The following is a 22293-nucleotide window of genomic DNA, read 5'->3' as shown; positions in this document are numbered from 1 at the left end:
TGAAGGACCCTACTGCCCTCTGTTTCAGCCGATTTTAGTTCAGACTGAGCCCTGGTGCATCTCCCCTTTGCAAGAGCCTTGAATACTCTGCCTTTCCTGTGTGACATTGTCTGCTGCAATTTTTTGCTTTGACAGCAGGTACTTTTAAATTCTGTAAATATCCCATTCATCATCAAAAAAATTTCAATGTAACTCAGTATTGTGGACTCCCATTTTCACATTTTGTTCAGTGGGTTATAGTCTCCTATTCTGATGGTCAAGTTTTTCCCAACCTAGTTATGAGAGTCACCTTCAGGGTGACATCTGTGTAAGATAAATTCCAATAAATTTAGACGGAAGTAAGCAGGGGAAGAGAGGCAACAAAGGGCCAGGTAGTTTATTTGAATGCCACCCGGGTGATGTTCCACGGTCTGAAACACAGGCCAGGGAAGTCACCCCCAGCAGGGCAGGCAGCAAGTTTTTAAAGAAGGCAGGGGGAGGGAGAGCAAAGGTGTACAGTGGTGCGAGGATTGGCTCGTCTAGGGTACGTGGGGGTCTCTCATTGGCCTTTAGCCAGGTACTGGAAAGTTACCACTAATCCGTTAGCTTGGGGGAAGGGCTCTAGTTGGGAGTGTTATCCGATCAGGCTCTGGAATGTTGTCAGACCGGAACCTGTTGGTCTCTTTGCTTACTTTGGTGAGGCCTGAGCTTGTCCATCAGGCTCACCCCTTCCCCTGATGCCTGCAGCCTAACAATCTGTATCATTAATCTCCACAATTCTTTGCTGGTTTGTAGTTTTTTAGAAAATGGTAATAACTTCAGCAGAATGCCAGTAACCATTTTTGCTAATGTTTGAACTAGACTTTACATTCTAGCTTGATTCATAAGCATTAATAAAATGATTAACCGAGATGAAAATAAACATACAAAACTCTATTTGTCCAACAAGTTGTTTCTCTTTGTATCTCTTAAAATGTTAGCTTTTATTTTCTGTCTCCCCATCTAGAATTAAGCTCCATGTGGGCAATGGTTTTTTTCCTGTTTGGATCCCTGTTGTATTTTTTTATTTAAAGCTGTGCCTGACACTTAATAGGTGCTCAATAAATATTGATTGAATAAAATTTGACATGTGCTGCAAAAAAAAAATTGTGTGATACTTTTGAGAATATAAGGTAGGGGGATTTGATGTCACTGAATTTAGCTTGTACTTCTTTATGTGACAAATGACTTATTATCTGAAGTGAGTAGAATTGGGTAGAAAAAAGAAGAAACCTTCGCCCCAGATAAGTCACTCATAGGTGCAAAAGCCTTTCAGATTTAGTGAGTATGTTATGCTTTTTAAATATACAAGGAAAGTTAGAGTTATTGAAAGCCAAAAAAGGAAAAGCTGGATCTGAGAATTTTGAGATGTCTTATGCGTCATGTATTTGTAGTTATTTTTTTCAGCAGCAATTAGAAGCCAATAAAAGGCTTTAATTAGCAGAGTAAATCGGTCAGCTTTGAGTTTTGGAAACATAACCCCGGCTGTCACGTGGGAAAAGGAACACGAGGAAGTGGGTTCTTAAGGTAAATGTAGGTGACTATTGAGCAAGAGATGTCGGGCTAGAAGGAAAGCTTCGGAGATAAAGAGAAATGAATTGAAATGCAAACATTACTGGGACTTTTTTTTTTTGAGGTACATACAATAAAATGCACAAATCTGAGTGTACAGCTTGATGAAGTTTGACGTGTATACTCTCATGTAACCATCGCCCAGACCAAGATATCAAACATTCTCACTAATTTTTCCTTCACTTATTTCACCCATGCCCCCTCCTTTGCTCTGGCAACCACCACTCTGCTGGGACTTGTTGACTGACAGAAAATGATAATGAGGAAGAAAGCAATGTTAAGGACAGTGCCAGATTTCTTGTTATGCAGCTATTGGATGGTGTCTCCATCTAGTGCACTGATGAGGGCTATATTTTGGAGGAAAGATTCTAAATTAAATTTTAGATATATTCAGATGAAGATGCAACTGAGATGTTGAAGTGGTGTAGGCAGGTAGGTAGGAAATTTGGAATTCAGGGGAAGTTTCACTGTTCCATATGTAAACTTGGAATGCTTTAAAGTAGATGTTGACCCAAAATGGTAAAGGAGATTGCCTTGGGCGGCGTACAAAGAAAGAAGAGAAGGCCTCGGACTAGAGGAAGGCTGACATATATGGCAGTGACTAAAGAGTGGACTGAAATCAGAGAGAGCAAAGAAGTCAGAGTGAATTCAGTGCCACAGAATTCTTGGAAAACAGTATTTGAAGAGGATAAAATAGAAAAGAAATGTTAACTTGCTAGAGAGGACATGTGAGATGTTAACTAAAGCAAGGCCACAGGACACACAATACAGATCAGAGCTGATTTGGTGAAAGCTGCTTAAGTGGGGTGATAGATTACAAAGAGATCTGACTGAGAGGCTGAGAGGATATATTCTCCTGAACTTAAAGAACGGTCCTGAGTCAAAAAAGGGACATTCTAGCTCAAACTCAAATCTGAGAAATATAGAACACACAAATGAACATAAAGCGATCTTTATAATACAATGGATTCACTTGGTAGGGCTGCCACAGCAAAGTAGTGCAAACAGAGTGGTTTAAAACAGAAATCTATTGTCTCACAGCTCTGGAGGCTGGAAGTCAAAGACCAAGGTGCTGGCTGCTCATGCTCCCTTAGGCTGCTCCTGGAGAGAAACTTTGCTTCTGGGGATAGCTGAATAGGTGATTGGCATTCCTTGGCTAACAGCTACATCACTCCTGCGACAGGGTCATCTGTTCCCTGAGTGTCCTCACATGGTCTTCCCTTGGTGAAGGTCCCTCACTGAATCCAAATTTCCCCTGTTGTAAGGACACTAGTCATAAGGAGATTAGGGGCCATCCTAATGATCTCATTTTAACTATTACATTTGCCACGACTCTATTTCCAAATAAGGTCACATTCTGAGGTACTGGGGATTATGACTTGAACATACCTTTTTTGAGAACATAATTCAACCCATAACAGAGAAGAAGAGTTTTATTACATCTATATAAGACTAAGAGGTCACAAAAATTACTACTACCATGTGGGATAGAATTAATAGTTTTTCATGTTAAATACATAGAAAAATTATTAAATTAAATTCACGGAATTATGAAATGGTTCTTCATGAGCTTTCAGGTCTGTACCACCAGGCGGTTAATGCTGGTTACATGTCCGCACTGTCTGTGACTCCGGGTTTCCAGGAATTCTCTCCCATGCTGCTGCAACATGGATGATCACAAATGTAAACCTAACCTAAAATATGAAGGAAAATGTGAACAATAATTTTCTAGACATATGAAATTTGCCATTCACAATTTTGTAGTGTAAGTGTACAGCAATGCATCTTCTAACCATGTCTTTATTGAATTACTTAAAATATAATCCCTACCTTCCTATAAAAAATTTTAGGGAAATCACACTCATGAATTTAGATATAAGAATATTAAAAAAGAAATATCGGAATGAATCTGTAAGTCCAGGGAGAGGAAATCACAGGGCAAAATACCTCTAAAAACCAAAATCAGTCAAAGGGAGAAATAAAGTTTAAAACCTGTTTATTGCTTACAAAACTGCAGTCTGGCCCATCTCTCTCTTCTGCTCCAACAACAAAAACTGGCCCTCTCCTCCCCTCTCAGGTACAGATAAGCCCTCCTTGCCCAGGTAATTACCCATTGATGTGGAGATGAACTTCTCTCCACTCCTGAGGAATGATGCAAATGCACTAAAACCATCCTCCTTTCCACCTCTGAACGCCTGTTGATATGCAGATGTACTAAAACCAGGCAAGATATTTTGGAAGTACTACAATTTTACCCATAGAATCCATCTGAAATAAATATGACATCATATTATGACCAGGTTGAATTTTATCTAGGAATGCAAAGTACTTATTGTAATTATTTAATATTAAGAAAACTTATAAATGTCATTCACCATATTCAAAGGAAGAGCATTGAAATAAATGAAGGAAACAAAGGTATATGAGAAAATTCAAAAGCTCTTTCTATAAAGATATTCTCTTAGCAAATAGTAAAAGAGCTACTTTGGCTTAAAAGAGGTATTTAAGCAAGCCTAGATAAAGCACTACTAAAGCTGAAATGTTAGAAGCATTTTTTTTAAAAATGTGAAGCAACTCAAGAATGTTCCCATAAACATTTTCCCAGCAGTCTGACCCATCAATTAGACAAGGAATAAGTATAAGTTACAACACAGAAAAAAGAAAACTTTTACTACTAGAGGCTATGTTTTATAGTGTTTAAGAGAATCCACAAACTATTAGAAATATGAGAATTTCCAGAATGTATGTTGAGCAGAAGAATATCCAAAGCAATTACATTTCTATATAAAAATGGCTGTTTTGAAATACAGTAAAATTACATAATTGAAGTAATAAAACATTACATACATATAATGACACATATTAAATAAGTAATAACTGTTTAGAAAAATTGTAAGCTATATAAAATAACAAAAATAGATATAAAATAAACATATATTATCTATAATGCATGTATGTGATGTATTTATAAAATATTATATAAAATATCATTATAAATACAGCACTCCTAAGACTGACCAATATATTCTTGGAAACTATATGATTCTTTTGAAATTGACATAGTGAAACAAAGATACAAGCTGTTTGAAAAGTGGAAAAACAAGTTGAAGGAAATGATCAGTTATCAAGATGTGTTATTAGGCTATAAAATTAAAGCAGTGAAATGTTGAAAGTTGTTATTCAGTGGGAAAGAAAAAATGGTTACAGATATTAAAATCATTTTACCCATGGGTTTAAGTCCATAATCAGTGACTTAATTAGTTTATTTATTTATTTATTCATTATTTTGGTATCATTACTCTACAATTACATGAAGAACATTATGTTTACTAGGCTCCCCCCTTCACCAAGTCCCCCCCACATACCCCTTCACAGTCACTGTCCATCAGCATAGTAAGATGCTGTAAAATCACTACTTGTCTTTTCTGTGTTGCACAGCCCACCCTGTGCCCCCCCCACACACACTATACATCTTGATCGTAATGCCACCTTTCTTTTTCCCCACCCTTGTCCCTCCCTTCCCACCCATCCTCCTCAGTCCCTTTCCCTTTGGTAACTGTTAGTCCATTCTTGGGTTCTGTGGTTCTGCTGCTGTTTTGTTCCTTCAGTTTTTCTTTGTTCTTATACTCCACATATGAGTGAAATCATTTGGTACTTGTCTTTCTCCGCCTGGCTTATTTCACTGAGCATAATACCCTCTAGCTCCATCCATGTTGTTGCAAATGGTAGGATAATTAGTTTATTTTTTCCTGCAAATCCATTTTCTTTCCATGTAGCATCTGGCTGTTGCCACTCCATCATCATTCAGGTAAGCACATTTTTCACTTCCTCTTATATTAAACCTACAATAGAGAGATTAAAACTATGTATTGGGAGTCCTGTGATTTCTCCCTTGCCCAGTGACACTTTTTTAAAAATTTTATATGTCCAGAGTCCCAAAAAGGTGTGCTGTGACCAGTCCTCTCTTGCTAGAGTTAAGATATGAGTACCGTATTGGTATAGAGTCTCTCTTCTAGAATTTACATTTGTCAAACTAACATTAAGTTAGTTACATGCAGTCAGTAGAACTATCAGGTTTTATAAACCAATAGTTCTTAAGCTGGGGCAATTTTGTCTTCCACTTATCTCCCACAATCCTCAAAAGGGACCCTTAGCAATATCTGGAGACAAAAGTGAGAGGGATTGCTATTGTTTTGTGCACAGAGACCAGACATGCTGCTAACATTCTACAATGCAAGAGAAAGTATCCTTTCTCTGCAACAATGAATGATTCAATCAAAAATATGACTTATGTTGTTGAAAAATTCTATATAGACTAAGTGGCTAAGTAGCTGGTAGTCACCATTTGGAGTGGTCATGCTGAGGTCATGTGTGCAGTGATCTCAGATCTTTAGATCCAATTTTCTATCTCATAAAACGGAAAATACAAAGCCCAGGATAAATTGCACTGCCAGTGCAATTAAAATCAGGTTACAATGAACAACAAATTTTACTTGAACTGTCAAAGATATCAGCAAGCAGGGTGTATGAAACTTGGACAATAGATATAGAATTGAAGAGGATAGGTTAAAATCAGCAAAAGTTGACTTTTTTGCTGGGTGGGAGACTGTATATATAAACCTCAGGTCTTTATTTTCAAAATAACCAACTAAGAGATCTTCCCTCTTATACCTTGATTTTCAACCAGTTGGATTGACTCTTCAAAGTAATTTCAATGTATTATATGATTTTTCCTCACCCTATTTTCCCAACATGCACACAAATGTTGGCCTCTAGAGAAATGTAGCTAATGCACTGTAGCTCCAGGCGGGGATGGGTGTTCCTGGCCTGCAACCAATCCCCTGTGAAACTGGTGAAACTGAAATATGTCAAGGGAGAGGTATATGAGGAAAAAGATTTTTATTGCTCACGGCTTGCTTGAATTCGCTAGCTAGGCCCAGCCCCGACCCCCTTCTCTGGCTGATGCTCACACTCTGCTCCCTTGGCAAGCTCTTTACTTCCTTCCTTCCCCTTCTGGGAGGAACTCCACTGGTAGGTCCTTGGTGACTGACAGATTCTAGACCAATTATGTACCAGGGATGGAGGGGAGGAGAGAATGGCAGTTATCTCTCCAGCCCTTGCCCTGTGGGCTGCAGGAAGCTGCAGTGGTGAACACCTATTGATATGTAAATAAGCTAAGGCTAAGCAGAAGATTCTGGAAATTCTGCAGTTTACCCCACATGCACAAATTCTTGAGAAGTTTGCACTGTCTAAATTTAAATAATCCCAGAAAGAAAGAAACTTACCATTTGTTAAATATGGCTCCATTTATCCATTTTGCTGTTTGATCTTCTGTTATTTCCAGCCCAATCCAGTGATTGGAACTACTTTTGAATCTCCTGAGAAAGTCCTTTAGAGACAAAATAAATTTCATAATTTTACTTGTCAGTTTTTACTACAACCTACCAATCCTCTCTTGCTTTGCAAATTCTGAGGAACAAGGCAACAAGTGCTCAATTCCTGCCATCACCAAAAAACTCCTATGGGATTTTGACAAAGTATTTTCACCTTCTGACCCTCAGTTTCTTATTTGTGAAACAAAAATGTGAGATAAATTTTCTTTAAGATATTTTTTGATTCCAAACTGATAAGTATTCAATATGTCAATCTATTCCTCCAGGATTTTTTAACTGGAAACTCCTGGAAAGCCAAGAGTTTATTGAGTTCTTGCTCAGCCTTCCCAAGCATCAGATATTTATTATGTTTTTTCACTTCCCAGTAAATAGTAGTATATTGAATTGAATATTACATTGTATTTCAACTTCTCTCCCAAAACTATCACATGTATATGCACACATACACAAGCACGCACACATGTACACACACATTCCCCTTCTATATCCGACTCCTGTAGAATCTAATTCTCAAATTTTATGTTTCTGACAAGTATTTTGATTTCTAAAAACATCATTTGGGGAACAATACAATTTTTCCTGATATGTCTCATTTTTTTCCTCCTTATTCATTTATTCAATATTGAAATTTCTTTCTATCTTATAGCCTTTACCATAGAATTACATATGTAGAAAATCACTGAGTCAACTCAGCTACTAAATAAGTGGGAATCCATAAGCTTGACATTGTATCACTCCATGTTTCAGTTTAATGGCAAGTATAAGGGAATTATGACAGACCACAAGGCTATGGTCCATTCCTACCTAATACGGTGCCACTAATAATAACCTTTGGCATTTTAATATACCATCTTCCGCAGCATTTCATGAATTTATTTGAAAAAAATTGAAAGTCATTGGGCCAGACTTGGTTTTATAAAGGAAAAGATTAATAAAACACTGTCCTTGGATTCACAAGGTTTCACTTATGAGTGAGGACATTTATGTAAACATAGAGTTAGAAAATATTCTATTAGCTAAGGAGAAGATTGTGAGCATACGAAATACAGAGTGAGGTTAGTTTATGGGACATAACACCTGAATTTTCATGGACCATTTTCACAAAAGCTGTGTTCTAAGAGGCGCGTCTGGAGGGCAGGAGCAGAAGGTTCCATGGCCACCACAGAAGGCAAAGGAGACAAGGGCGGCTCATTGTCCTGGTTTAGGAACGAGCTTGGCAGAAAGAATGTAAGAGGAGGAATCTATTGGAAACCCACAGGATATGTATTATTGGATAACTGGGAAAATCAAGTGAGGTTCAGTAGTTGTGGTGTTGGTGACAGGGGCCTGGGAAATGCATCCTACAGCCTGTCCTGTGATAAATGCTGTTATTCGCTCAATAAAGGGGATCCCTGTGGCATCTCATTAAAAATCAAGATAATTTTAAATAGGTGAACATAAATATGGAAAACATTTCATAAAATGGGTTTCATGTTACCTTAAGGAAAACATTTTGTAATTTAAGTAAATATATGTAATATTTTAATTAAACTATTTAAAATAAACACCCCTTAAAATTTTTTCTATGTATTACTTTGATCAGCCCTTCCCAGATAGCTTTACTAAGCCCAATTTGCCACTTAAATTTTGCCCAGATTATATGGTTGGCATGTATAGGCATCTATGGTCTTCAAAACACATCAGGACATTATATTTTCAAAGTCTTCTTTCTTGATCCAAACAGTATCATCATCCTCATCTGGTATGTTTAATGACTTATTTTCTTTTTGTTCTATGATATTCCCTATTTTTATCAGTCTTTGCTGACAAAATTCCTGGAGGTGAAGATTTAAAAAATATTTGCCATGTTATCTCTTTACCCCTCAAAAATCTTATTAGCACTTATTTTTCTATCTTACTATTATTTTAGCCTGTTTTTCCCCTCAAGAAGAACTGTAAAGGGGAAGTTAAACATTTCTCAGAATGTTCATTTTCAAAAGCCTTTTGAAATTCAGCAGTGAAACTGTTGATTATCGAAATTCTTCCTGTTAACTTGAACCTGCATCTTTTTGATTTGCTATGTCAACTCTTAACATATCTAGGTTTTCACATTTTATTCTATAGCTTTTGTTCCTTCCCAGATAGTTTGGTTTCCTTGCACTGATCTATAACTTGCCTCAGCCTGGTTCACATCCATTTAAATTTGAGCCAGTCTTCAGGCAGATTGTATAAATATACTTTCCTCACCACAGCAGTAAGATTAACAATGTTGGCTGCTGTCTGTGACACTTTACATTTTAAACACTCCTTAGTTGCACATTATTCACACACAAAAAAATTTAAATCAAGTCATATACCTCGTATTAACCTTTTACTTTTAAAGAGACTACACAAAAGTGAAAACATGCATAACCCATAAATGAGTCAGAGAAAGGAGCTTTCACAAGTGCAGAAGTACAGTTTTGCAATCCCTTGTTGAATTTCTTGGAGATTCTCTTTACTCAGGATTTTTTGCCATGTAAAACAGTATTTATTCAACAAAGATCAACTGAGCTTTTAATTTACCTGCCTTTATGCTACAGCAAAGGAGACAATTTCAAATAAAATACGGTGTCTGCTTACTTGAAACTGATATTCCAGAATAGGGAGATGTTCAATCACACACTGTTGTATTTCTGGGGGTGAATGCTCAAGTGGAGGCTGCCGTGGGACCCCAGAGACAGGCAGCAAAGCAAGACAGAGAAGTCAAGAATGTTCCTCATAGGGAGTGGAGGGGAGAATTCCACTCTTCCTGAGGCAATTCTCTTTTTGTGGTGCACTGGCTTTTAAAAAGTTTATGAATATATTCTAGCTCTTCTACTGATATTCCAACTATAAAAATAGCTATCAAATCTACTACTTGGCACAAGTATTACACTATCCAAACAAAAAAACCACCAGGTTTTTCAATTATATCTCACATGGCATGGTCTGAACATCGTCAGTATTCTGCATATACTCATAGGCATGTGGATAAAGTTTAAAAAATCATAATAGCATTTGAATATTTCTAATGCCCCAACTCACAATAATTAATAAAGAATGTGTATTAAATTACCATTTCTCCAGTAGTGTCAATTACAGTTAGATCAGCTAGTTGAGTAGAGCAGTTGTGTCTACTTGAATTCCAAACCCCTTCTTCTTGAGAGAAATAATAGCATTTATTTTGGAAACCGATCCAATCCTCTGGGCAGAAATACTGAGTTGTATTTGGAATACTCTGTACTTGTCTACACCAGCAATGCTTAACTGGAAAAGAGACAAATACATATTTTAAGGGCCAGGTGAAATAATATGAGGCCATATTTTCAGATCACTCAGGAAAAGACAGGCTTGTGATGTAAAAGATTATGATCATGACCAGAATTACTATCTATTATATAACAAGTTAGAAAGCAAATTTCATGTTAGGTTAAATGACAGAAGTTCAGGACTTGAGAGGACATTAATATTCCCTTCAACCCCAACTGCAGGCAGGGGTGCACAAAGTTTCCTAGAGCAACCAGTGTGAGTTTACTTGTGTTGATTCACTGTTGCCATTTCTGGGTAAACAAAATATAAAGAAATCCTAGCATTATTTGTGAGTAATAAAATACTAATTTATGTTTTATTGTTAGAATCAAGGACACATATTTTAATCTAAAAGGAAGCAATGAAAATACTAAAAATGAATGTATAACTAACAAGATATATGTTGACTTGGTTTTTTTTAATTACCAATAGCACTGTATGGTTCTGAGTTAACCAATGAAAAGAATCCACATGTGTAACTCCGGGGAGAAAGTATTTTCCCAGCCCAGGACAAAATACCTTTGAAACCAAATCAGTCAAAGGGAGAAATAAAGTGGGAGAAGCCCATGTTGCTCACAAGCAGTCATCCACTTCTGCTCGCCAGTTTCTCTCACGACCCAGCTGCAAAAAGGGACCTCACCCAACCCCTAGGGTCCAGATATGCCCTGGTTTCCCCTTGTAATCACCTACTGATATGGAGATGGACTACTTCTCTCCAGCCCCTGGAAATACCTACTGACATGGAGATGCACTAAGGCCCAGCGAGAGATTCTGGAAATATTGCAGTTTTACCCACAACATGAGATTTGGAAGGATAAAGTAAAGCAGAAGCCATTTTTCTTGAGACCTTGGTCATAGACCTTCCAGGGCTTTTCACAAATTTCCTTTTTGTAGTTTTGGGATTTACATGTGTTAGATTCTTAGTTTTTACTCTCATCTCCAAGTTCTCCAAACACATTAGTGCTTCAAACGAAAACCATTAGTGACTATTTCTCCTCTAGGTATGCAGCCTCCCAGACCATCACTCCCCAGCAACTCCCAGAGTCATTTTATCCCTAATTCCTATATTAAAATTCTATTTTGTACCACAGGTAGTGTCTATTTTCCTGAACACACCCAGACTGAATCCATTTTTGGTACTAAAAGTTGGTCTAAGGGAGAAAAAACTTAAAGATGAGACATGATACTGGTTTTCCAATGTGATACATTTTAATGGCATTGATCCAATCACCAGTTGCAAATGGGATGCTCGCAATCTATGGTACATAGAGGTAAAGTGAATGGTTAAATTATCACCTGTAGTCACTTGATGCCCAGTACCTATAGTAAGTAAAACCTTTAACACCCTTCTCTTACTCATTGGTGTAACAAAAGGCAAAAAGTATGAGGATAATGGCATCTGAACATCATGATTAACAAAACTAAGCCAGTTCACATATGCAGAGACCTACATGCAACAACTCCTGAATATACATACATTTAAGTGTACATATAATATTTATCAAAATGCAGGACAATGAAGTGGCAATAATAAATTTTAAAAGATTGAAGATGTTTACAGTATATCACCTGACAGCAGTAGAATTGAGCCACATAATAACAAAATAAAATTAGCATAAAAACTAAGCAAAGTAATACTAAGTAACTCATAAATCATAGAAAGTAGAAAATATTTTGGAGTGAAAAGTTACATATATTCTGATATATGGATATGTATTCACATGTATATCAATCATATATCATATATCATATAGTACTAAAATTTATAGGATACAACTAAATTGTGGAACATACCACATTTCCTTAAAGATAAAGGGAGAATTTGGTGGCTTAAATTTATGTTTTAAAAAAAGAAGAAAGACTTTTTAAAAAGACAGTTATCTATCTCAGAAAGTGATTAAGAATGGTGAATTAAAACCAAAGTTGGAAAAAAAGGGCAAAATTTAAAATAAAGACCAGAAATCAGTTGAATAGAAAATTTGTGTGAAATAGAAAATGTCCACAAACTCTTAAGTTGGCTTTTTGAATAATCTAAAAAAGGATAGAAAACTAGGAAGACTGATACAAGAAAAAATTCAAAGGGTAGACAAATGAGCAATAAGGGAATAAGAAAAAAGAGAAATTGTTAAAAAACACAACTTAACTGTTAAAGGACAAGTAGTAAGAATGAGTAATAGGCTATCTAGCAAAGAAATTTTATCTTTGATTAAAGTAATTCCACACAAAGAACTCTTCCAGTCCTGATGGCTTCAGTTGTGAATACTTCTCATTATTTGGGAAAGACATTAATAACCATATCTTTTAGAAAATATAATAAGAGGGAACACTTTCCAATTCAATTTTGGAGACAAGCATAATTCTGATATCAATATCTGGCAATAATATTATAAAAAAGGAAATTACACTTCTTTCATGAACATATATAGCTTAAGAAAATACTAACCAGTTTAATTCAAGAATGTTAAAAATATAATACATTATGGATAAAAGAAGTTTATTCCAGAAAAGAAAGGTTAGTGTAGTTTTTAATAGAAGGAGAAAAATCAAAGATAGAGTATAATACTACCCAACATCAAGACTTATAATAAAGCTACAGTAATCAAGAGTGTGTGTATTGGTGAAAGACAGACAAATAGATCAATGAAACAGAATAGAGCCCAGAAATATATCAACGTAAATAGAATCAACTGAAATTGGGCAAAAATAATATTTTTTTAGCAAATGGTGCTGGAACAACTGGACATCCACATGCAAAGAAATGAATGTAAATAAATCTTATGATTAACAAAACTAACACAAAATTTGATTCAAAACAGATCAACGACCTAAATGTAAAACACAAAACTAAAAACTCCTACAAGATAACATAGGAGGAAACCTAGATGACCTTGAGTGTGGTGATGACTTTTTAGTTACAGTATTAAAGGCACAATCCATGAAGGTAATAATTCATAAATTGGACCTTATTAAAATTAGAAACTTCTATGAAAGACAGTGTCAAGAGAAGAAGACAAGCCACAGACTGGGAGAAAATATTTACAAAAGACACATCTCATAAAGGCCTGTTACTGAAATATATAAAGGACTCAAAACTCGTGGAGCAACAGAACTCTCATTTATTGCCAGTGGGAATGCAAAAATGGTGTAGGTATTTCGGAGCACAGTCTGGTGGTTTCTTAGGAAACTAAACATACTCTTACCATTCAATCCAACAATTGCACTCCTTGGTACTTACCCAACAGAGTTGAGACTTACAACACACAAAAACATGCACAAGGATGTTAATGCAACTTTATTCATAACTGCCAAAAAGTGGAATAACCAAGATGTCTTTCAGTAAGCAAATGTGTAAATAAACTGATATGTATACACTATGGAATATTATTCAGTGCAAAAAGGAAATGAATTATCAAGCCATGAAAAGACACAGGAGATCCTTAGATGCATATTACTAAGTTTAAGAAGCCAGTCTAAAAAAGTTATGTACTGTGTGATTCCAAGTATATGACATTCTGGAAAAAACAAAACTATGGAGACAGTAAAAAGATCAGCAGTTCCCAGTGGTTAGGGTGGAGGGGAGATGAACAGGTGGAGCACAGAGGACTTTTAAGGAGGTGAAAATACTCTGTAGGAGACCTTAATGAAGGACACATGTCATGCACATTTTTCCAAACTCATAGAATGCACAACACCAGGAGTGAATTGTAAACTATGGACTTTTCAATAAATTGCTCCAGATTGGAAGACTATGTTAATGAAAAAAATTTTCATCTTGATTACTATATCTTATAGTAACAGCCAATTTCAAAAGGATTATAGATCTGAAGGTGAAATAAACATAAATATCTAAAAACATAATAAATCTTACAATAGAAACTCTAGAGTAATATCTTCATGCCTTTGGAATACAGTAAACTTCCTAAACAGGATGCAAGACGTCGTAATGATAGAGAAAGAAATAAAAACGAAAATTATCTCAAAATTAAGAACTGCTGTTCACTAAAGACATCATAAGGAGGATAAATTTAAGCTTTGTAGTGGAAGATTTTTACTATACTTAATATTTACATAGAAGATATTTATAATAGGAGTAGAAAATATTTTATCTAGTATATTAAAGACCTCTTATGAATCAAACAAAATAGGAGAGCTAATACAATAAAAATATGAGCAAAATATTTGAACTTGACCATTACAAAATATTGTGGCTAAATGAGCAGTTTGTTTTAAAAACAAAAAGGAGCCAAACACTATTGTTCATCAGGAAACTGTCAACCAAAGCCACAATAAGGGACCAACACACTCACCAGAATGGCAGAATAGGTAATACTGACAACCAAGTGTTGACAACTATGATGAGCAACTGGCATTCTCATACACTTTTGGTTGGTTTATCTACTATCCATGGTATTATTTACTAAAGCTGACTTATGCACACTCCATGGCTTAACAATTCTTCTCAGAAGTATATCCCAAATGATATCCATTATTCACAAAAGACTAAAAGCATAAGGATGTTCAGAGCAGCACAATTTGCAGTAGTCAAAATGTGGCACAATCCAAATGGCCATCAAAAGTAGGATGAATTCTTTAATATATGGCATGGATGCTCTGTAGCAAGGATCTGCCAACTACAACCCAAGGCAAATTCAGAGCTAAAAATGTGTTTACACTTCAAAATGATCAAGAGAATAAAAATAATGAAAAAATCAAAATGATTAGACAGAAAACATTGTTTGATACATGAAAATTATGTACTATTCAAATTCCCAGCCTCATTTTTATGGAAACACAGCCATGCTCAATTGTTTATGTATCACCTAACATGTCTGTGGCTGGCTGTTTTGCACTGCAAATACAGAGTAGGTAGGGTAGTTGCAACTGAGATTATATGACTAACAAAGTCTATGTTATTTACTGTTTGTAAAACTTGTATGGAAACTTTTCTGCCTTCCATGTTCTTTTGCTGCATGCCATGACATGGAGGCATCATACAAACATAATGTGGAACAAAAGAAACAAGATGCAAAGGATACTTGTGAATTGCATGATTTAATTTACATACAAGTTTTTTAATGGGAAAAACTAACCTATGCGACACAAGTCAAAACAGTTATTTCCCTTAGCATGAGAATGTTGGATGGAATGTGAGATGATCAGGGTGAGTAATTTTGTCCTAATCATTTCTGCATCTCCCAATGCTTTAGGTAGGTCTGTAATTCATAATAATTCATTCATTGATGCCCACTAATTACATCATGAACAATAGGAAGGGAGTGAGGATAATAAGAAAATATCATGAGTGAGGGACTATAAAAAAGAAAGCCCTAAAAAAGAAAAAAAACTAAGTGAAGAAATAAAGGATCTTATTTACTCACCCAAAGTAATAGTTGTAGGTGGTATTGATACAATTAGTAATACAACAACAGCACGATATATTAAATACCACTTACACTTGTTCTTAACACCTGAAAAAAAATACATTTAGATGAAGAAATAGGTAAAGACTAAATCTGCATTCATAACCATACCTAACAAACTTCTTTAGGCAATTTATTCTGAAGTTTCACAAGGAGATAACACAGAACATACGTATTCTGTTATATGTAAAAAATCACTTTTTTCTTTTGATTGGAATTTCTCAGGACATCCTTAAAGCCAATTCAAATGTTTCCATGGATTTTACTGTCATGGTCTAAGGACTCAAATATGTATGACTCTTTAGGGTAAAATTTCCCCAGGCCCGGAGCCACCCCTAGGACTTCAGTATCCTTTATGGTGAAATATCAGCACATCCTAAACATTCCTTGAATGTTTCTAAGAAGATCTACATTCTAAATGATGAAAAGTTTACTTGAGAGGATAGAAAGCAGAGCATATTGAAAGTTCATAGACTTAAAAGTTCACAGAATCAGTCAAAGGACTTGAGATTGAGATTTTTGCACAAACCAGTGAAGGGAACTTGGGCAAGTAATTTTCTTTACTGGTCCTGTATTTCTTTGTCTGCAAAGTCAATAGAACAGAATAAATCTTCAGTGAGGAATTATTTTTCTTTTACTTAGTGCCCATGTAGGGAAAAAAAATATGGTACATAAGTGTTTTGAAATGAAACATTGTTATTTTATATATCATGAAAAACTCATAAAATTTTATGAAACAAAAAAATTATGGAAGTACTTAAGGTAAACTTTAAACTTATTGAGAGCACTTGTGATTCCTTTCTTTTTCAACTAGTGAAGAACTAGTTATTTCTTTGTTAAGAGAACTTTTTTCCTCAGTGGATTTTTGAAAGAAATGAAATTGAAACTGCATGTAACTTTATACCACTTAGAGTTTATCAGTAATATATTGGGGTTACATCCTTCCATCCATGTATCTCCCTAATCCTATTTTCACTCATATTCTCCCTACCAAATACACGTATTTGTAAGTGAATACAATTTTCATGTATCCATTGTTTTATATTCTAGTGTTTTCAGTGAGCAAATTGCTCTTCCCATGTGTGGTTGACTGTTAAAATCAGCCCTCAATGGATCATGCCTCCATGCGTCCATCACCACTTTGACATGCGATCTTGCTGTTTCTCCTATCAAGAGGTATACTGTGTTTCCTGATGCTTGAGCATGAACTGGCCTTGGGCATTGCTTTGACCATAGAATGTGGTGGAAGTGACACTCTGGGACTTTGAAGCCCTGGTCTAAGAGACCTCATAATTTTTACTTTCAATTTCCTGGAGCCCAGCCACCATCCAAAGAAGTCTCAGAGAGAGAGAGACAATATGGAGGATGAACAGCTGAATTCAATCACTAAGGCTCAAGTCTGTGAGTGATGACATTTTGGATCCCCCATCCCTACCCAAATGCACCAGCCGGCATAACACAGAGAAGGCATGAGCCATCCCCCTGAAACTAGTCCACATTCCTAACCCACAGAACCATGAGCAATACAATGAATACTGTTTTAAGATACTGAACATTGGGGTAGTTGTTCATTTAGAGCAACAGCTAAATTTACACATCACGCAAAAGAATAATTTGACATTACCATTTTATGACTTGCTAATAATCTTTGGCTACATATACTGTTAGAAAAGACAGAACACAACTAATCCTCTTCTGATGGATATTTAGGCTGTTCATCCCCTTTTAAACCAGAACTAGAACAAGTGTAGTTTAAATGTGTCTTATGTGCATATCTAATTACCTTTTAAGAAAAATTTTCAAAAACAAATTGGCATTTGTTGGTTTAATGTTCTTCCAAAAGGATGGTACTAATCTACACTATTATGAGTAGTACATAAACATATTGGTACCCATAAGAATTTAAAATGATTCTATAAAGTATCACAAGGAAGAAGAGGGAAAGTGGCAAAAAGAAAATTGGAAGCATTGTTTTGAACCACCACCAAACTGTTATTTCATCTGTCTGAGAAATATGTTTATGGAGTTAAGCCTAAATTTGTATATTTCTGCTATAGTTCTGAAAAGTCTTGTAATTAGCTGTGCATTTTTTCTGACTATCTAGAATTTCAAAGCTTCAAAATAAGCACGAACTAAAGTATCTGCCATGCTTCACCTTTGAACCAGCGCTGCTGTTATTTATTTAGTAAAATCTTTACTAATCACCTATTATGTGCTAGTTTTCATTAATATAACAGCAAGCCAAAAAGACATAATCCATGCTTTCTTGGAACTTGCATTGGGTGGAAAAGACTTACAATAAACTGATAAAAATTAATTAAAAAATTATAAATTGCAACAAGTGCTGGAAAGACAATAAACAGGGTGCTCTGACTGAGCAGGTGGATTGATCAAAAGAATAGTTGGAAGGGCCACTCTGTGAAAATGACATTGAAACCAGGACGTGAAATATGAATAGTGGCCATCTACATGGAATATATAGAGAAAGCATTTCAGGCAGAGAACAGCACGTGGAAGTGCCTTAAGCCAGGAAAGAACTTAAAAGAAAGTGGCAAATTACAGCAAGCTGACTTGGTCAGAGACAGCAGAGGGGAGTAATGACTAGTTGGGAGCAAAATGATGCTAAGATGTTTGAAAGCCTTTGAAAGAACTTGATTTTCTTCTAAGTACAATAGGAAGCCATTGAATTATTTTAGGTGGGTTGTTTGGCATTACCAGACTTTTATTTTTAAAAGTTCTCTACTGGTAGGGAGATTATTTAGGAGCTATTACTCTGGCCAGTCAAATTATGGTGATCTCTTAAACAGGGTAGCAGCAGTGGAGAGACAAGAAAGGAGCACATGGAGGAGATCAGTGCGCCCAGCAGAGTGACTTTAAGGAGCAATGCAGAGGGACGTCGGCCTAGTGGAGGCAGGCGAGTGAAGGACACACACAGGCTCTCGGGGAACTTTTGCTTTGGGAATGAGGAGCAGACAGAGTGGAGTTATTTAGAATGAGATGAATGGTTCCGGTAAGATTTTTTTTTTAAGATATAACAAAAAATGTTTCTATTCACTTAGTGATGATTGAATGTGAAAGGGATAGATTGCTGACATAGGCAGGAGGGGGAGGGAAGATTAGATTAAAAAGAACAGTTCTTGCATAGGCTAGAAGGGCTGCGGTCTGAAGTACAAATGGGAGGATTGCTCCTACGTAAGGGAAATGACCTGACCTCTGATGTAGCAAAGGTCAAAAAGGAGAAACAAAGCACACATTTGGCTTTTCAGCCTTTGGTGCTGTATGTACTTCAGAACTTAATCCAGGCTCTTTATTTCCAATGACATTTTAAAATCACCTCCCAATATCACCTTATTAATTTATTTAATTCCCTATTTGTATTCTTCAAATATCAGATATCAAGAAAACAAATACTTCTTCTCCCTATTCTACACCATCAGTCCATTCAGTGTGTCATTATGGCATTCTGTCTGTCTAGCCATGAACTGGCATTGTGGACAAACACTGTTAGAAGTGCTACAGGCTCAAAATCTTGATCAAGTATTTATAGCATATAATTTTACTTTCTTACCCTATTTTAGTCTTTATCTCTTTGTCCTTAATCAAACTAAATGTCACTCTAAGTGCCCATTCCATGAGCTCACAGGATCTTAATCTTTTAAATATCACAGGATATTTAAAAAATAAAACTGTTTTTAAGTTATAGTATGTAGATATGTGCATATTCAGCTGCACATGCATGCTTTTTGTTTTGCTGTTATTTTTTCTTATGTTATAGGTCTCCCATCTTTCCATATTCTAATTATTGTGTGTGTGAGGGGGGAGGTGAAGATTATTTACTGTTACATTCAGAGTCATTATTTTTAATATACTTTCCTATTTATTCTTTTAAGTAATTAGGCTCTTTTGCTATGCTTTCCCCCAGAATGACTGTTGAAAGAAAATCCAAGCTGCTTGAAATCAATGACCTCTTCATTTTTTTTTGAAAACTCAAGCTTATGAAAGGGTGAGCTGGAGAATAAGGGAGGGTTTGAGGAAATGTGTCTGAGCCAATAGGAAGGAAGGAGGATACGTGCCCCCTGACGATACGAGAAATGACGATGTGACACAGAAATAGCAGAATGAGAACCAAAGACATAACTGATGTTCAGATATATCCTCTGACAAGTGATCAGTGAAGATTGAAGACCTTGATGTTTTCTCATAAAACCTGGGAAACTTCATATAAACCTGGAAGAAACCTCCCACTCTCAGTACCATCAAATGGCAAAGATTAAATATCCTGTGAGCTCATGGAATGGGTACTTAGAGTGACATTTAGTTTGATTAAGGCACTAATGAATTGGACATTTATTGCACTTCTTCTGAATAGCAGGTACATATTTAAACCTGCTGCATGTTCATTCTCTATTTAATCTGCCCATTTCCTAAGTTCTGCAATCTAGTTTTCTACCCTCAGTATAAACAGCTTTCATTTTATATGTTCCTTCTTTCTCTTCTTTTACTCAATCCTCAATAGCTGTACACTGCACAAATTATCCATAACATAAAATAACGGAAAATGTGGGTCTCCCACTATGAATTTAGTAGTGAAAGATGAACTGCAAAACAGTTGCCCACCCCATGTAATGTGTTCAACAAAGACAAGAAAACAGATAATATCCCAGGGCTGCTCAATAAAAACCTTCTTAATTAAAAATGTAACTAAAATAGTTATGTATTCATCCCTGTTAAAACCTAAACTGTGAGGTTTCCAATTACTTTCTACATAAGAAGTTTCACTGACTCAACTAAGTAATTTCTGTTTCTGACTCTGACTTTTTCCAAGGAGAGATGAGGAAAGACCCAGGGTGAGCAATGAATTTAAAACCAACAAAATATCCTTTTTCTTAGCTCACAACTATAGAAAAAAAAAAACATAAAATACTGATAAGCAGAAAGAATACAAGAAAATATTAAAAAATGAATTGTTTCACACACTAAGTAAAATACTATCACAATGGTGTTTATAATTTCAAATTATATATTTATATCTACTATATGTAATATATGTATAAATAATATTAAGTAACTTATGTGATATATTTATGTGTTTTATTATATATAATTTTATACATAAAATATAGACATTCATACTATTGATTGATATGTAAGGAAGAAATTAGCACTGGCTTTATGAATGGCTAGAAAGCATTTTTAAAACTTCTGGTTTAGATATTTTCATGTTACCATCTCACATTTCATCCCATTGTCCCCAAACCCCCTCAATTTAACCTTGCACAATTATTAAATTGTCAAAAAAAGAGGAAAAATATTTGCCTTCTAATATGAACAGTGGCAATAAATATTTGCATACACTGGTAGGTTGAAATGAAATTAACTGGCAAATGTTTAAAACTCACCATAGTTCCTAAAGCATAGATTCTTGCATTTACTGCATTTGAGCTTCATTCCCTCCCTTCTTCACTATATTTTGACTACAAAGAGTGCAGCTGAAATAACTTTGAGTTTCCTGTTAGAGTGGCTGAACTTGCTATTTAGTACATCCAATGCTACCACGCTGTTTTCTAACTTTTTTAGTGCATTTTCCTTCCTTATCCTTAAGGTTGCCAGAGACATCTTCAAGGTTATCAGAGTACCAGCAACTGTTGAGATAAGAATGGACTAGGAAGACGATCTTTCTACTATTAAGCACCTTTAAAATCTAGTTTATCTTGAGTCCACTCACTACCCATACTCTTTTAAAATATTGAATATATTGGCCAAATTTTTCATATCATGTCTGCATTCCGAGCATTGAATGAATATGTGAGTCAAATTTAATGTTTTCTCCAGCATTGATTTTATTAAATCATCAGTAAAAGTGAAGCTCAATCTCAAACATGCTGAGGCTATGGTGAGTCCCTCTGTATTATCCATCAAGATAAATTGAATCTGAATTGTATTCTTCAAATATCAGGTATCAAGAAAACAAATACTTGTTCTCCCTTTTCTACACCATCAGTCCACTCAATATGTCACTACTGCATTCTATTTGTCTAGTCATGAACTGGCATGGTGGACAAAAGATAGCAGTTATAAATACTAACAGGTTCAAAATCTTGATCAAATATTTAGAGTGTATAATTTTATTTTCTGAAGTTTGTTCTAATTTTCATTTATGGAGATATTAACTAAAAACAGGATTTTTCTGTCTTAATGGAAGCACCAACAAAACCTATTTCATGTCTTCAAAGGCTGTTGTTTAACATTGTGCTTTGTAGTTTCAAAGAGTAACCTTCATTCTGAGTAATCGGAAATGTCCTTACCTTGCTTCTTGTCACCAGTCCCTGGATTGCTGTCATTGCTTTTTGGTACCCTTTCATCCTGGGATAATAATTCCATGCCTTGTGTCATATTTTCCCAAGCCTCTCTTCAAAGTTTTAATTAAATGTAAAAATGTTACTGTTGTTTTTATGACACAGCTCCAAACTAGAGTTATGCAACTTTGAAAAAGTAAAAAATTTTAAGTAGTCCTTCTCCAAATGGAGGTAGCAATATGGCCATGATTGAGTCAACCCACAATTTTTTTTTCTGGGTGGGGC

At 35.5% G+C, this 22293-nt stretch overlaps 1 protein-coding gene across 1 annotated transcript; it reads right to left on the bottom strand.

Moving 5' to 3' along the window:
• Nucleotides 1-5259: 5259 nt before the first annotated feature.
• LOC118972831 (C-type lectin domain family 2 member B-like) lies at nucleotides 5260-22093 on the bottom strand. Its single transcript, XM_073222389.1, has 4 exons — nucleotides 22018-22093; nucleotides 10060-10250; nucleotides 6876-6979; nucleotides 5260-5432 (listed from the first exon to the last, which is right to left on the bottom strand). Exons 1-4 carry the CDS (start codon nucleotides 22091-22093, stop codon nucleotides 5330-5332), a joined length of 474 nt encoding a protein of 157 aa, XP_073078490.1. The 3' UTR covers nucleotides 5260-5329.
• Nucleotides 22094-22293: the final 200 nt, after the last annotated feature.

The sequence above is a fragment of the Manis javanica genome, chromosome 15 (genome assembly GCF_040802235.1).
Source record: "Manis javanica isolate MJ-LG chromosome 15, MJ_LKY, whole genome shotgun sequence".
Classification (NCBI taxonomy): Eukaryota; Metazoa; Chordata; class Mammalia; order Pholidota; family Manidae; genus Manis; species Manis javanica.
Note: the sequence above shows the minus strand (reverse complement) of the source record. Positions and strands in the feature narration are given on the sequence as shown.